The sequence below is a fragment of the Lissotriton vulgaris genome, chromosome 8 (assembly GCF_964263255.1).
Source record: "Lissotriton vulgaris chromosome 8, aLisVul1.2, whole genome shotgun sequence".
NCBI lineage: Eukaryota > Metazoa > Chordata > Amphibia > Caudata > Salamandridae > Lissotriton > Lissotriton vulgaris.
Genome location: NC_141696.1, coordinates 1183372923 through 1183389324, shown reverse-complemented (window position 1 = coordinate 1183389324; position 16402 = coordinate 1183372923). Strand labels below are relative to the sequence as shown.

The following is a 16402-nucleotide window of genomic DNA, read 5'->3' as shown; positions in this document are numbered from 1 at the left end:
GATTTAAGGTCGATGCGGCCGCAAAGACAAGACGATCTGTCCGGTAGGGCTCGGGATAATGGAGATAGGGACGTGCTTCGGCTTACAGGCCTGGCTCGCGCTCAAAGCGATGCCAGGCAACGGTAAGCGAGCGAGTCTTTCAGAGGAAGCATGCAGATAAAATTGAATTACGTTTCAACAACATGTGGGCACGCCGGGTAAGAGGAAGAAAGGCGCAACAAGTCAGAATTGAAGGGTCTTAAGTCCCATGGGGAAAAAGTTGAAAAATACAAAAAAAAAAAAAAGTCTATGGTTCAAATGAACAAGGCATCTAAGAAAAATACATTTTTAGACAAGAGATATCGCACAGTAGGGTCAATAGGACCCAGTTATGTGATAAACGAATACAAGCAGGTAAACAAATAAATTGTATGAACACAAATAAAGTGAGGGTACTCATCAGGGAGAGGTGTGGCGCCGCGGCCAGGGAGACCGACGCTGAAATATGGGGATCACAGTTCGATCCCGGCTCCGGCAGCAGGTTAGCCCAGCACCATGTGACTCTGGGCAATAGCTTGCTTAATCTTCCCGACGGCCCCCAGCGCCTAGAGACCCTTACGGGTGATTGTTCGTGCTTTACAAATGTGGATCATCATCTTGTTGAGCAGCAGCAACAAAGAAGGAAAATAGGTGGTGTGCTCATGCTCTATATACTGTAATGGAATTTTGTTTGAAGTTCTATATCCTCTTCATTGTTACAATAAAGGAGATTTGCATAATCTTAGGAGCCCGAAGCCACGGAGACCGGCGTGAAGCAGCAGCAGCACCGGAGGCCGCAGACGCCGACCTTCCTTCAACCGCCTTCCCGGCCCCGCTTCACTCTACTGCCCGAGATCGGGCGATGCAGCTACGGAGTGGTGTACGAGGCGCAGGCCCGGCGCTTTGGGGCCCGGGTGGCAGTGAAACGCATCTGTTGCGACGCACCAGAGAACACCGTGGGGAGAGAAGCGGAATGCCCAGGTAGGCATTGAGGCAGCTATCTGGGGGCGGCAGCGGACACAGAAACTGGCGAGACATGCAGGTCAATAATTTTTTTATACTGACACCCCCGAACTCGACGCTGCCCGACTCCAAAATGGCGCCTGCAGAGGAAATAATGCCTCCTGATAACTCCGGACCATCTCAACAGCCAGTCCCTCGCCAAGGAATCCTTTCCTATGCTGCGTCCCCCCTCTGACTATTCCATGGAATCCTGCTCTGTGTTCTTCTTCTGGATTCTTGACTTTCCTGACTTTTGTGCTTTCCGCCTGAGATGTTCTCCGTCTACACCCACAACCCGGACCCGCCATTTTGTCGGACCTTTGTTCCCTTCCTTCTTCCATCAGGAGGACTCCTGATGACCCTAGATAGTTTCTCTTTTTGCTGGGGGGGGGGGCTATATATTATATAATTATCCAAGCCTAATTGCTGTTAAAATGTAACCCTGTGTGAATTTACTTTTTGTTTATATAGAACTCTAACCACTAGTATATGTAGTAGACTTTTGTACTTCCTACCCTTCCCATGTGATTTTAGAGTTTCTGTTTGTGTCTTTTCCTTGAGTGACTTTTAACGTGCATTTTTTTTCCTGTTTTTATCTCTTCCTTGAGTGACTTTACACCTTGTACATTTGCAATTCTTTTCTGTTTGTATCTCTTATGTAACTCATGTAATCTAAAGTCCTTATGTAACGCAACTGGTTCTTTTGTAAAGCGCCCGACACCTTCGGGTAATGTTCGCGCTATATAAAATTGCATTAAATAAAATAAATAAAAAATAAAATCACCGACACCATGGCAACAGTTGTCAGCTTCGAGTTCCCACTAGAGCCTCGGTGGTTTTTGCTGGCAACCTCCGGGAACGAGTACTGGAGGAGGCACATAAAACAATGTCTGGCACTGGCGACGGTGGTAGCAAAAAGGAATGTGGCAAGTACAGAGGGGCGGTCATTGTTCCGACATTGGAGGAGTGAGTAACCAATATGGACTGGTGTTGGCAAGCAGAATGTGCAATATATAAGAGCAGAGGGTGCCCCAAAACAGGGGAGAAAGTCTGGGGGGCCTGGCAGACTTACCTAGGACTGTAATATTGACACTAAAGTAACAGGATTTTTGCTACTTATTATTAAATTTAAATGTAAATTGAACAGAATGCAAAATGGAATAATGCACAGATATGTTTACTCCATGTTTATACCACCATCATAGAAGTACCAATAAAAAGAGTTAAAAAAATAAATAAAAAGCAGTTTTAGACATGTAGCAATGTAAACTACCTTCAGTGAAGACGGCCTAACACTCAAGGTTATGTTGTCATTCATGAATGCAGAAAAGGTAGCTGCAAAGAGACTGAGGCTCTCAATCCAAATGCTTAAGAAGACTTCCACCAAAAGAGCTGCTTAGAGGCAGAAATCACAGCCAGTCAGTCAGTTCAGTTCAAGAAGTCTTTATTCGATTGTATTTATGTCTTTTATGATGAACCAAATACACAAGAACATATAAAACCAGTATTAAATATTCGGCATCAAGTTGACTTCATACAGAACTATACCAAAATTTAAAAAGGTATCGTGCATAACCATAATATCACAGTGCATACAAAAAGTTTAGGCAATCTCCGCTGTTATGTGTTTGATAAACCTACATCTGATCACCCATGCCCACCCAAGGAACTTAGCAACCCCCACAACAATAAGTGGATCCAGATTAGTTTTTAACAGTCTCAAGGCTTCAACAGCCGATCTGGTACCTAATAGTCTACATATTGGTTTGAGCCACTTGGTTCTGGGGGCTGAATATAGTGGGCACACGTACAAAAAGTGAGAAAGACTTTCCCCAGTGCCCTGACAGTTAGCACAAAGCCCCATACTGCCCATTCCCCACTTTTTGGTGAAGTCCCCCAGGGGAAGAGAACCACATCTAAATTGAAAAAAAAGTTTACGGTCCAAAGGTTTGGTAATGGTTTCCCAGTACCTTTCTAACCTGGGTGAATCTTTGTGAACCATAAATAGTCCAGAGAGACTGCTCGAGCTCGTATTTGAGAAAATGTTGTGCGTCACCCAATCCCAATAGCATTTTTTAAGCTCATTTTTTGATGGGAATTTGGCTGTCTCGGGCGAAGACCACAACTCAATGAGGCCCAAAGATAGTAGAGTGGCCCTAAGATCTTTTAGCCAACCAATTTTAGTGGCTCCAGGACTATTTTTTACCTCCAGACAAGCTTCCGCATAGTGGTGTAGTTCTGGCGTTGTCCACAGGCGTCGCCAGAATGATAAGGGTCGAAATTTAGCATAGTCGACCACCGAATGGCAGCCCAGATCAAATAATAGGGGGATTAGAGGAGTTGACTGGGGCAGACCTGTTGCCATCCTTAGAAACTTGTTTTGGGCATGTTTCAGGGATTCCAGATTACTTCCACCCCATAGCCCTGCTCCATATAACACCGCAGACAATACCTTCCCACCATAGATCTTCATCAGCGGTGACATGGGCTTCGTGAAAGACCCTTTATGTTCCTTAATCAAGGCTCCACCCAACTGTTGATGTTTCAGGGTCATGAGCTCAATCTGATGGGTCCAGCTGAGGGTGTCACTGAAGGTAACACCCAGATAGGTGAAGTGCTTGGTCTGCTCCAGGGGGGTGTCCCCCATTGTAACCCTAGCCTTGACCTGTTTGTGCCCCCTCATCACCATAAATTTGGTTTTGGCTACGTTCACCTCGAGCTCATGTTCGCTGCAGAAACTCTCAAACCTCGACAGTGCAAGCTGGAGGCCCTGTCTGGTTCGTGAAATCAGGAGAGTGTCGTCTGGGAACATGAGCAGGGGGATTTTCATGCCAGCCAAACTCGGAGCATCAGTGGGAAATCCGTCGAAATAGTTGGTGACTCTATTAATATATAGAAAAAACAAGGTTGGTGCCAAAACGCATCCCTGTCTGACACCTTTCGACACAGGGAATTTCTTAGTCACCTCACCAGGTTTGCCCCATCTTACAAGGGCATAGGTCTCTGCATGGAGATTAACTATAATGCGGACCAAAGTGGGAGGCATACCCATTTCTAGAAGGCTATTCCAGAGCCCAGCCCTCGGGACAAGGTCAAACGCAGACCGAAGGTCTACGAATGCCGCAAATAAGTTTCCTTTACCAAGGGTGACCGTCTTCCAGTGTAGAAGCATAAAGCGGAAAGCCTGATCCAGGGTGCTTACGTGGGGTCTAAACCCTGCTTGGAGAGGAGTGAGTACATTAAATTCCTCAATCCATGCCTGGACCCTGGAAAGGACAAGACGAGAAACTATCTTTTGTACCGCGTCAATAAGGCTGATCGGCCGGTAGTTGGAGGGAACCGACCGATCACCCTTCTTGAAGATGGGCAAAATCTCGGCACCAGCCCATGAATCAGGTACCTTTGCACCCCTAGCCAACGAGTTTGCCAAATACAGTAGATAAGGTACCCATAAGTCTTGGTCCTGCTGGAAGATATCTGCTGGGATGCAGTCCGGACCGGGCGCTTTGCCCCTAGGGATGGCATTCAGAACGTTTTCAACCTCTTTGGCAGAAAACACAAGGGTATCACAGGTCAGTGGCCAACTAATGGGAGCATCCCCCTCCCCAACACACCTAAACTGTTCCTCAAAGTGGGACACCCAAGTAAGTTGATCAACAGAAGCAGGGCTAGGTCGATCGTCCTGGGACTGTCCCCATTTGAGGAGATGCCAAAATTGCGTGAGGTTCCCAGAGCCGCAGGCTTCAACAAGGAGAGCCCAGCGCTCATCATCCCATGCGGCTTTGGCCCTCCGTTTAGCTTCATTGCAAGCCTTCCTGCAGGTTTTGATAAGGGCTGGGTTCCTAGATTTTAGTGCTTTAAACAAGTTTGAATGGGAATTGACACAATCTTCATCAAACCAGTTCGCAGGTTTCCTCGTCTTTCCTAAGCCCTTTTTGGCTACAATTTTAACAAATAGTGTCTTTAGGGATGCAAACAGGCTGGCATGAATGTCTAAGATTTTGGGATTTGTCCGGTTCGGGACGTCACACTTCTCTAGTTCCCGTAGGGAACTGAAAACCAGGGTTCTTATTTTGCTACGTGCACTCCCGTCTACAGCAACCTTTGGCCATCGAACCCTCCTCATATCATTAGTTAGTGCCACGGCCTCTTGAACAAGATTAGAATGTCGCACAATCGGCCCTGCAAAACTAAAGTCCTTCAGTTCTGCGATGAGTGGTTTGTGATCACTTTCAGGGCGTGGTCTGATTGCCATGTCCGTCACCAAGGGCCACAGGGATGTATCGACTAGGATATAATCGATGCGACTACTATGCCTGCCATTGAAGAATGTTGGGCTGCCCAATCTATCCGATCTTGTACGACCGTTTAGGGCGCGCAACCCCCAATTCAGACATAGGCCTTTGATAAAAGTAGCGCATTGGGACCACTTAGTAATGGGAGGAAGCTCGAGTTGAGGAATACCCCACATCATGTCCTCGGCCTCAGTTAGCATCCCATCCTCCCTGCTTAGAGGTTCGAAGCAAGTATTAAAATCACCCATTACAACCACCTGACCCACTGAATTGGTAGAGCCAAGGAATTCATCTAGACATGTTAGGGTGGATGATACACGACCACCCGGGGTTCCTCTGGCATATACATTAAACAACAAAAAATCCAGCCCACTATTAAATTTCATGTTAACTATAAGGCTATCAGGACAGTCAAAATAAATTTCCTTCACTGAGACCCCTACAGTTTGACGAACCCAAACAGTGAGGCCCCCCATAGCCCTGCCTCTTTGGCCTCTAACTGCGGGTTTGTTGAAGCTCAGAAAACCTGGATGGGTTGACCATGTCTCCTGAAAAGACCAAATATCACCATGACTGATGAAGTCAGCCCAGTCAGGTATACATATACAAGATTCTATACCCGCCACATTCCAACATCCCAAAGTAGTACCCTTAAACACAAGCTTGAACACACAGGACTATTGTATCAATAGGGTGGGGTTCACAGGGTTGCAGGGAAGATTCAACGAATGGAGAAACCTCATTGAACACCCCTTTCCTTTTCGTGCTTATTAACCCATCCTGTGTTGCGAACACTGCAGGAGAGCCTAGGGAAGAAGCGACCTGGGGTTGCAGTGTGGCAAGAGATTGTGTTGGTGAGACCAGCTCACTTAGTTGAACTAAGTTTCCCTCCTCACAACGGCGCAGAGAGCCTTTAGAGCTTGCAACAGTACGTGGGAGGATACCCGAATCACCTCCCACATACGAATTATACAGGTCTTCGTTACTACTCTCTCTTGTTTGTCAATCATTAGACGACAGCCCAGAGAGAGGATCATACAGGTTTCTCAGTGGGATGTTCCAAAGGTCTTTGGGGTGGGAGGGCCTAATAGTGTAAGGATTCACTGAAAATAAACTGGGAGGCTGCTGTAACTGTGTAAAGGCAGACGTTGGGGGAGCCAGGGGAAACGGGGGATTATTTGCAAATGGCAGTTCCAGATGTGTTGGGGGACCAGAGGGCTGGATATAAGGCTTTGCCCACCCCGGCGTTTGTACTGGGCAGTTGTAAGTGGATTGGATATAAGAGCGATATAGCGCCTCAGGATTAAAGTGGGGAACATGGAAACTTGGTGTAAAGTTGGACCATTTAAGGAGGCTTTTGGTGATTTTGTTAGCTCTACCAGGAGGTTGATTGTTAGTGTTAATCAAAGTTTCGGGGTAGAAATAACTTAGATTCCTTGTGGAAATCCCTCCCTCGTTGTTTCCCACATACCAATCTGTAAGGTGAGAAACAACCCGATGGTCCCTGAAGTTAATAATCACAATGTCCCCCTCAATATCCTTAGGGCGCCCTCCAACCCACTGACATCTTCTGACCGTGACGATATCCCCGTTAAGGTTAGGTGGAAGGGGTCCGTTTGTTTTTAGCCAGAAAATGACTTTGTTTTTTAGACTTTCGTCATTTTCTCTTTCCCCTTCATGAACTGGTGGCACACCTGTCATGACAATAACAAAATTTAGTGAGTCTGGCGGCAACTCAACATTTCTCTTTGATGGTAATGGTATTTTCTTTTTACCATTTGCGCCAGCGGGTTTACCCATCCCTTTCTTTGTCTGCGGTGCTAATCCCTTGGCCAGTGATTTACTGACTACCACACTGGGGTTAGCTGTCACGGGGGGTAATGTTGTAGTGGGTTTCGCCACCACCGTCGGTGCTTTATTTGAGATGGTGACTGCTTTAGTGGTATTGATGGTGAGTTGGCTGGTACTTTTAGATGGTTTGCCAGCAGCAAGAGATGAACCGGCAGATTTGGTAGAGGGGCCCCTGTTCTTATCCAGGCCAGTGGTGTGTGTAGATTCAATGGTCGCCACAAGGTGATCCAGTTTTTCACCCATAATCCTCACACGTTCTAACAAGGGAAGCATGTAGGATTTAATAAGCTTCTCCAAGATTTCAAGGGGCACCTCACTTACCCCTACAGTTACCAACTCTGGGGTAACGTGATCACGTGTGTCTGAAGGAAGGGGCTCTACTATTGGAGGTGGACCCGGCTCAATATTTGGGTTTGATGGGGGTGGTGGTGGAGTGGGGCAGCTACGTACTTTCCTTTTAACCCCTCCCTTTCTCCTTTTCTTCCTAGGTGGGGAGTGAACAACCCTTGTAGCTTTATCAGACGTAGTTCCTGGCTTTAGTCCACTCGTCTCAGGAATGATCTCGCCTGGATCAATACAGACCAGAGACAAGTTGGACAGCAAGGGGGTTGGTTCTACTTCCCTAATGGAAGTCTCGGGATGCTTGTTTCAATAATGCTTGAGTGATCAATAGGAGGACAAACAAGCTGACCTCCGCAGGTGGCACTACTACAGGGCGGGGAGATAGCAGGAAACCTAAATATATTAGGGGTAAGGTTGAGATCAGTCGCGTCAGCATCAATAACGCTCAGACCTTGGGCGGGAAGTTCTTTAGTGTTATTAAAAAGTGGTAGAGGGTTTTTCCTTAACTGCTCAATTGAGCGTCTGCGCTCGGCTCTTCTTTCGGCAAGGAGTAAGTCCATATCTACTTCCTTAGCAGATTTCTTAAAAAATTTATCCAGGGGACCCAGAACAGAGACACTCACACCAGGCGGAGCAGAATGGCTCATGTTCAGGGAGGAGGGATCAGTATGAAGGCGCGGTGTAATAACTATAGACCGCTGCTAACTATCCACAATGTAAGAATACTATAGCTCTGCCAACAAAAAACAAAATGTAAATATCCTAGCCCAGCCCGGCCTCCTTCGGCCACTGACGGCCACAGACGGTCCCACCCTTGTCCCGGGCTTCTCCCGCGCGCTCCCGCGCAGTGGGTATGTCCACTCCTCTTTATAGGTGACCTTGAGTTACCAAGGGGGCGGGGCCGGCAGGGAGAGGAGCCCAGCTGGAAACTGGCGTGCGGGGACTCCTGGTCCGTGGAGTCCACCCGCTGTTTCCTCGCAGCCCTGCCGGTCACCAGGTGATACCCCTTTCAATCAGGCTGCAGCTGCTGTCACCGCGCAGCGGGTCCGGCGAGCACAGCGGTTCAGCAGGCTGAATCAGAGGATGTCCGAGGTTAGTGGCGTGGCGTGGCTCCTAGCAAACAACAAATCCCAGCCAGTCAGTCAGTCTACCACTATACCTACTTTAGGTTTATTTATTAGGGCTCGCCTACTGATGCGCTTGCGCTTAGCTGGCGAAGCTCTATAGTGGCTTATCCGGAGTTTAACCACTGGCGATTCCATGCAGTGCATGTGCGCTTTTTAGGCCATTGTGCAAGCACAAACCCTAAAAAGCGCGTGCACAATGCCACCAGCCTGCCTCGCATTACCACATCAAAGGCAGCCCAGCCTCCCTCCCACAAGCTTCTCAGCGTGCGCTCTGCATTTCTCCTCCCAGCGCATTTCTCATCCCCCAATTATTCACAGCCGGATGGCCGTACTTTCAGTTTCACGGCCGCCAGGCCGTGTCTCCTTTTATCCAGCGCATTTCTCATCCCCAAGTGTGCTTTTAAACGCTATTGTTCTACCGCATTTCTCATCCTCTAGTGTGCTTTTAAAACGCCATTGTTCTACCTGTATTTAAACCCTACTGCTTCAGGTGGTAGACTCATCATAAACCTGAAAATAAGAGACTATCTATTTTCTTTCATTGGCTTCTTGTAAAACTCAGTATTTCCTGTCAGTGGGTGCATGGCCAGCAGCAGAATCGAATATGTAATTTAGGTGTGGTGTTTTGTAAGAATCTCTCCTTCAACCCACAAGCAACCATCTACCAGAATTACTGGGGCTCCTTGCTCTTCTCTGTCTTCCATATAAAGTTACCCTGGCCATTGCAATGGTAACATACCATCTGTATTATTGGAAAGTCTGTAAACCAATATGAAAGCATGTTTTATTGATCATTTTTGTTGACACACCATAGAATAGGCCTGTTACTCCTGTCCTGAAGTTGCTTTGCCGACTGCCTAGAAAGGTACAATTTAGCATTATGCATAGAACACAAGAGATTGCAAGTCAACCAAAAATGCATTCCAACCAAAGTCCAGGGGTCAAATTCATTTAATTTACTGAGAGATATTGGTGTATTGTGCGCTCAGACCTCAAGAATGAGCCCCTCACGAGACCAAGATGATTTCTAACCTCTGAGAGAGACCTGAAGATGAATCTTCTTGCTTGACATGTGGACAGAATCAAAGTGCTTAGTATTTTTGATTCCCCAACATATAGCACATGTTCTTATTACGATTCCAAAAATGGCAAACCTTCAACATGCATTCCACCAATAATAATCAGTCATTTTTAATTTGTTTATTAATGTCATTGGTTTTGTAGTAATTAATAATTTGACAGTTACGTCCATCTTGCTAACCCATAACCTGGCATATTGATAGCTAAGAGAAAAGAGTCTTTAGTATGCAGTAATGGACTTCTCAGGGAGATTGATGATGGTTTCACCTTTTAGATGGCGGGTGGAGTGTGTGATCCAAGGAGAACTGCAGTACAAGAGAAATCCTCTGTAGAGAGGATCCTCTTCAGATTTCTTTCGAGGGGTGTTGATTGATACCTGCGGTATGGTTGATTTCTCCCTCCGAGGACATAGGACGTTCTCTTTGCATTTTTCTATTCAGTCTGACTTGATTTATCAAGTTTCTGCTTTGCCTGAACTCCAGTTTTGCCTAGGTTTGATGTGGCATTAGCTTCTGTAAATAATTTAGACTATTACCTTATGAATGTGGGGAAAAAGTAGTTTGTACTTGTTCAATGTCACTGTGAGAAAGGGTAGTTTGAAACGTTTCTTCCGATTTTGTGTTGTCTTGTTTGTGATGTTTTTCTTAGATGTTTTGCTTAAATAATTTGAATTATCCATCCACTTTTGGAGAAATGTGAGAAGCCTAGAAGAACAAGTCTTAATTTATGAAATAAATGTCATGCATCAAACCTGGCGTCACCGTAGGAAAGAGCTTTACACTGCGAAAGTTATAACTATTGCCATTGTAAATGGCAAAACTATTAATTTAACGATTTGAAAAAATAACACATAAATAAAAAAAAAAAACATTTATAAGACCAATAGCTCAAACTTTCCTAATGCGAGCCCGATTGCATTTCCAATGCTTGTTTTTCTGATTGCAACCCTGCAAATCAGACAGTCAACTCTCTCAGTTTCAAGTGGATCAATCAGTTTGTTATGTCACAAACACCGACAACCTATTCAAACATATTTCCAATTTAGAAGGCCTTCTAGAATCAAGCAGGGCCGCCATGACCCCAGATGGTAGAGTGTAGCTGACAGAGTTAACTGTCAAGATCAAACAATGAAAGTTAATGGACTGGGTGTAAAATTAAGCTCCTGGGCTGTGAGAAAGTTCTCTACCTTGTTCAATTTGCAATCCTCCCTTTTGGACTCACCTTAGCCCCCGAGATTTCTCACGTTTTCAACACTTAGCATGCAGATAAGAGCGAAATATGGAGGCTTGTACAGTCAAAACAATTCACTTCCTAAAAGAATTAAATAATGCATAATTCTGAAAGACGAAGGTGACATGCGCGTTATGGTGTAGACAGCAACTACTAGGGAACAGGCTTTTTCTGTGGGAGTGAAGGAAGATGTATAGTCCACCACCATCCTCCAAAAAAATTATGCGGCAGAGGTTGATTTGTGGAACTGGCGACTAGTCTGATGAAACCCTCACATACAGTTGGTGGAAATCAATAGGAGACGCTCTAGCAGTGTATATATTGTAATGGTTTTAATTAACCAACAATAAAGAACTACTTTACTTACTTAAATAGGAGACGCCCTAGCAGTGGCTCTACTGCACTTACATTTTGAAAGTATGATCTGCTTTCTATCCTCAACATATTTGCAGATCAGGACTTTTCCAGTAACTACCTGGACATCCCCCAAAATCCTGTAGATTCAACACATGGGCTCCTTAGGACAACACCTGAACCTATCAGAAAGACTAAAACGTTTTATTGTACAGGGAAAGGTTAGGAGAGTCCCATCTTTCCCATATTTAGGTGTGACCTTTGATGAAAAGGGCACTTGGGGCCCTCAGCACTCCGTCAAAAGCAACGCTGTTGCTAGAGCGGCTGCAGGGTTGCTCGGTTTTGCTAAGAAATTAGGTGCCCGTCCCATGGAAAGCATCATCAAAGTTTACAAAGCAAAATGTGTGTCCATTGCCCAGTATGGCTCTGCTATTTGGGGGTATACTAGCCACGATAAAATCCAGGAAGTAGAAAACAAATTCTTGAGATCTCTGCTTTCGGTCCCCCAATCGACTCCCACTTATGTATTACACGCAGAGCTAGGTTTGGGCTATATAATGGACTCTTTCAAATTAGCCCCTGTCATTGGATGGATGAAAACCTGGCTCAACCAGGAGCTCACATTAAATCATATCATCTTAAAAGATTGTTTAGCCCTGGATAGAGCCTTGTATATTCCGTGGATAAAATTTGTACAAACACAGTTGACTCTTGCCGGTCGCCCGGAGCTTTTTTCTTCCCCAGACTTAATAACTCAAGATGATCTTAAAACAGTAAAAAATACCTTGACTGAGTTGTATGTCTTGGAGAGGGAAGCTATAGAGTTAAGTAAACCCACGGTAAGGAAACATTGTATGTTGAAATCTGGCCCAGGAATAGAACCATACCTTTTCCTGGTAACTAAACCATACCATCGTTTCCTTTTAACAAGATTTTGTTTTGACCTGATCCATCTTATTTTAGGCAATTATAAAACTTGGAGTAGACCTGATGATGCTGAACCATGTGACTGTGACCACTTTTCTATTCAGGACACGACACACCTCATTATGTTCTGTGAACATTACACTGATATTAGAAAAAAATATCTGTTTCCAACCCTGCGTAATCAAGGTTTTACTCAGGTTAAACCAGCCCTGATGTTTTTGCAACTCCTTCCTAATGAAAGTAGCCTTTTACGTCGCTAGCTTTTTAGTTGCTGGAGCTCGGATAAATAAGAACCGCACTAGAGTTAGGCACCTTACTGACCATTGAATAATGCCTCCCATCTTAAACTCCAATTTTTAATTCTTTGTCTCCCGGAGAGTCTCTTTTTAACACTTTTTAAATATATTTGTATAATATATTTTGTGTGTGTATTGTAATTTTAAAATCTTTTTTTAAATATATATTTTTAAATATGTTGATTATGTAAATCCATGTATGAATTTGTGCTCTGATGAATTGCTATGTATTTTGCTCGTTCTTCTTTTATGATTTTTAATAATCGAATAAAGAATTTTGACTGACTGACCCATCAGGTACTCTGCTGTGTCAACAGAATCCGAACCAATCTGCATACAATGCAGCAGGCCACCAGTTCTCAAACTAGCATTGAAGGACTTGAATGCTCCAGCAAATTGGGCCAAGGCAGTCCTGGCATTTCCCAAAGAGTGTGTGTAAACAAACACTTATAAGATAAGGTGCCAGCCTTCCACGTGCAAAGAGCAGGCAAACCTGCTGCATACATTTGCTTTCGGGAGAAAGTGTTCAAAATTATTCAATTAGAGTTTTGCATAAAATACCCGAGCCGCCAGGCTCTCTGTTACTGGAAGAACATACAAATGGAGGGGAGGGCTGGGGGTCCTGATTGCACCGCCTTATTCTTTCTTGAAACAGTCTAGACGATGCATATGTTGACTGCTCCTCCTCCAACCCAACGTTTCTTGAATACTAATAGAGCCTCATTAAAGTAGATCATTCTCTCTCCAGCGGGTATAGGTTCAGTATACGAGCACTGTACTGTAGTTGAATGCAAGCATACCCTGTAATCTACAGAGAGTTCGTAATGGCGTTGTTCTGTATGCAGCCAGTGGCAGGGGGTGGGCGGCACATACTAAATGAGTCACTTATTTTTATGGACACTGCATTTTAGTTACAACACACTTTCACATCCATGCATAGTCACGAAACAAACTGACGTATAAAGACATTACAGAATCTGCTAAGTACGGGCTGAGTCTGGATGTAAAAATCCAGACAACTGCGGTACTCCAGAGGTACAACTGCTCAATGAAACTCAATTCGCACATACTAACTGTAAATTAGCAGTGCTGTGCGTCGTTTGTTATGTCCCTTAGAATCAGGATTCATACCCTGCCCTCCGGTCGTCTTCGGAAAATAAAGCTCCGAAGATAACCCACGGGATAATACGTGTTCCCTGTGATAGCGGATATTACACAACAACGTTTCTCTTACACGCCCACCTCGAGAAGAGCACATCTCAGCTGCGCTCTCATATCAGCACTCACCAGCTATCCCATGCACAGAATGCATTCTTCGAGAACACCGCGCATACACCTGCTCTCAAATTACATCAGAGGGTCCGGTCCGCACAGGTGTCTACCAACTGCCCCCGTGTCAAACCTGTCGGGCTTTTCAACAACCAGTACCGAGAATACATGAGCTTAAGCCTGTGTTACTTTGCAATAAATTACGCTTTGAAACCAGGAATATGGAATGCTTCCATATAGGCAGGATAAAAAAATACGCGATTTCACGTAATTAAACATGCAATACCTTAAACTGCAAGTAGTCATTTAACTCCAGGAAGCAAATGGTAGCAATATTCAACTGCCTAAAACATGTTTCATACCTGCATTCAGGTACTCCTCCCAATCATAACAAATGCTACAACCGCAATTCGTAAATTCAGATGACACCAGTGAAAAAGACACCAACTGACCTCGTCCCGACAGGAATCGGTGGCTAAGGGACTGCCGCGACACAGAAAACAGTGCAGAGCTCATGACTGATCCTTCTCTTATACTGCACTATGAAATTGACAAATCAATCCCAGCCGTTGCACTGTTCCGCAGTTTGAATTTAGAGTAATTACGCCCCAGCTCACACACAGCTAATCAGGCATTAGGTTAGAATCCAAAGCGACCAATCAGATTGTACTATTTAGAAGCAAACTGGATTGTGCTGACCTCGGTGCTGAACTCCAGCTAATATTTGAAAGAGAGAAAATGACGATAAACATTCGTTGGCACTAGCAAAAGAGTCGGCCATCTTGGAAGAGGATTTGGTTAGTGATCAGAGGTAAACGCCAAACCAGGAATGAAATAGTAATACATTTTTTTCTGCTTTTCGTGAACAACAGTTCAACAAGGATGAAAAATGTAAAGAAATGCAATGAAAATGTTTTATATACGAATTATTTCAGAAAAGATTAGAGTAAAAATTACATCGAATTATTAAATTTTTACTGATAAATTATGTCTATTTTTGGTTGTTCCAGTGCATAGTTTTCTTTACTTACTCAGTAAGCACGTATTCATGAAGATTGCCGCAATTGGCCTGTTTACGATCTCACGGGCATTCACTTTTAGTCCTCCTTCGAATCTACCGTCTGAAAGAACAGCTGAGAAGGGCTGAGCTTGGCAGACTTCCACAAACTGCTAGATTTCTGCAGTTCAGTTTGTATATTGTCCGATAGCATTTTTTTAAATAATGTCTTCCCTGTACACCCGTCTCTTCGTTCAGTGCGACGCCGCCGTGATTTTTTTTCGACACGCCCTCTCTACTCCATTCAAATTCAAATTCAAAGAAACTTTATTCGGTGTATTTCAACCATAAAAGTACATTAAAAACAAACAATACATACATCAAGTTTCATTATAAGTCCAGATAAGAAAAAAAGTTACATACATTAATTCATTCATTGATCCAGACAGAGACGCAATTTAAGAGCCAGTTTTAAAAATTCAAGAACTTGAAGGACACTTTCACTGTGTAGTAATTGTAAATATAAAAAGGCTGGTCGTATCTGTTTAAAATTCATTTTTTTTAAAAGGGCAATTAAAAAGCGTTTGCGGGGGAATTCATAATATTTACACAAAAACATAAAGTGCATCATGTCCTGTGGAGACTTTCCGTCGCAGCCACAGGACGAAGGTTTTTTCCAGAAGCTCTCCTTTTTGGGTCTTATAATCAGATGTTGAAACTGGTTGAATCTAAATCTTGTAAGCAAGAACTTGTCATGGGTGCTAAAAGTGCCAAGTAAGTAAGGCTCAGTTGTCAAACATGTTTTGACCATAATAAATTTCCTCACGCTGACTTTTTGTATCTCGGCACCCTCCCTCTCAGCCATCTTGCGATGTGTAAACACCTGCTTCACTAGGTCAATGTCCGCCTTTACAATTCCTGATGGATTTTCAAATAAATCTGGGCGACCCAACTCAGAAAAACATGTTTTTAAGTACTTCAACCAGGGGGAGCCTAATGCGTTCTCAAGGGCTAGGAAATCATTCACAATTAAATGTGTAAGGGGGATTTCTTCACATAACCACATTTTCAGCCAACATGATAGAGGTCGTAGGGACAGGATATCGCTCAAATACCCCACTCCTAGTTCCTCATGCACCATAAAGTTAGAAGTAGAGGCTGAAACACACAGAAGTCGTTTATAAAACTTATTTTCTGTGATCTGAAGTTGATCCCCGGCCATATAGCCCCAGAGCTCACTCCCATAAGCTGCGGTTGCTACAGATTTTGCGTCATATAATTTGATCATAGCAGCCGTGGGTTTTTTGCCAAGCTTAGACGCGAAATTAAAGATGGAGGCATTAACCTTAGACACATCACACTTCTTTTTAACAAGTTGCGGGGCCCAAGATAATTTCGAGTCAAAAAGTACGCCTAGATAAGAGAATGTGCTGGAAAATGGTATAGGTACATTATCTAGTTTGAAGGTGTATTGTCTTTTTGGCTGTTTCCCCACCTGCATTACGAAAGATTTTGAGTTGTTCACCAACAAATCTCTATCTTCCATGAACTTTTTGAATGCATTAAGTAACTTTTGGAGGCCTTTTTCTGTTCTTGCTAACAACACCGCATCAT

General features: G+C 44.2%; 1 protein-coding gene across 3 annotated transcripts in view; it reads right to left on the bottom strand.

The window, feature by feature from the left end:
* Positions 1 to 15090, bottom strand: part of CKAP2 (cytoskeleton associated protein 2) — a 223050-nt gene extending 207960 nt beyond the window's left edge. The window contains exon 1 of one of the 3 annotated variants that reach the window (XM_086935045.1): positions 14823 to 15090. In XM_086935045.1, coding sequence (XP_086791171.1) covers positions 14823 to 14841 — 19 coding nt within the window. In that variant the 5' untranslated portion in view covers positions 14842 to 15090. Of the gene's footprint in view, positions 1 to 14243; positions 14445 to 14822 lie in introns of those variants that run through there. The other 2 variants (XM_086935043.1, XM_086935044.1) reach the window with 2 other exon arrangements.
* Between the last annotated feature and the right edge of the window lie 1312 nt (positions 15091 to 16402).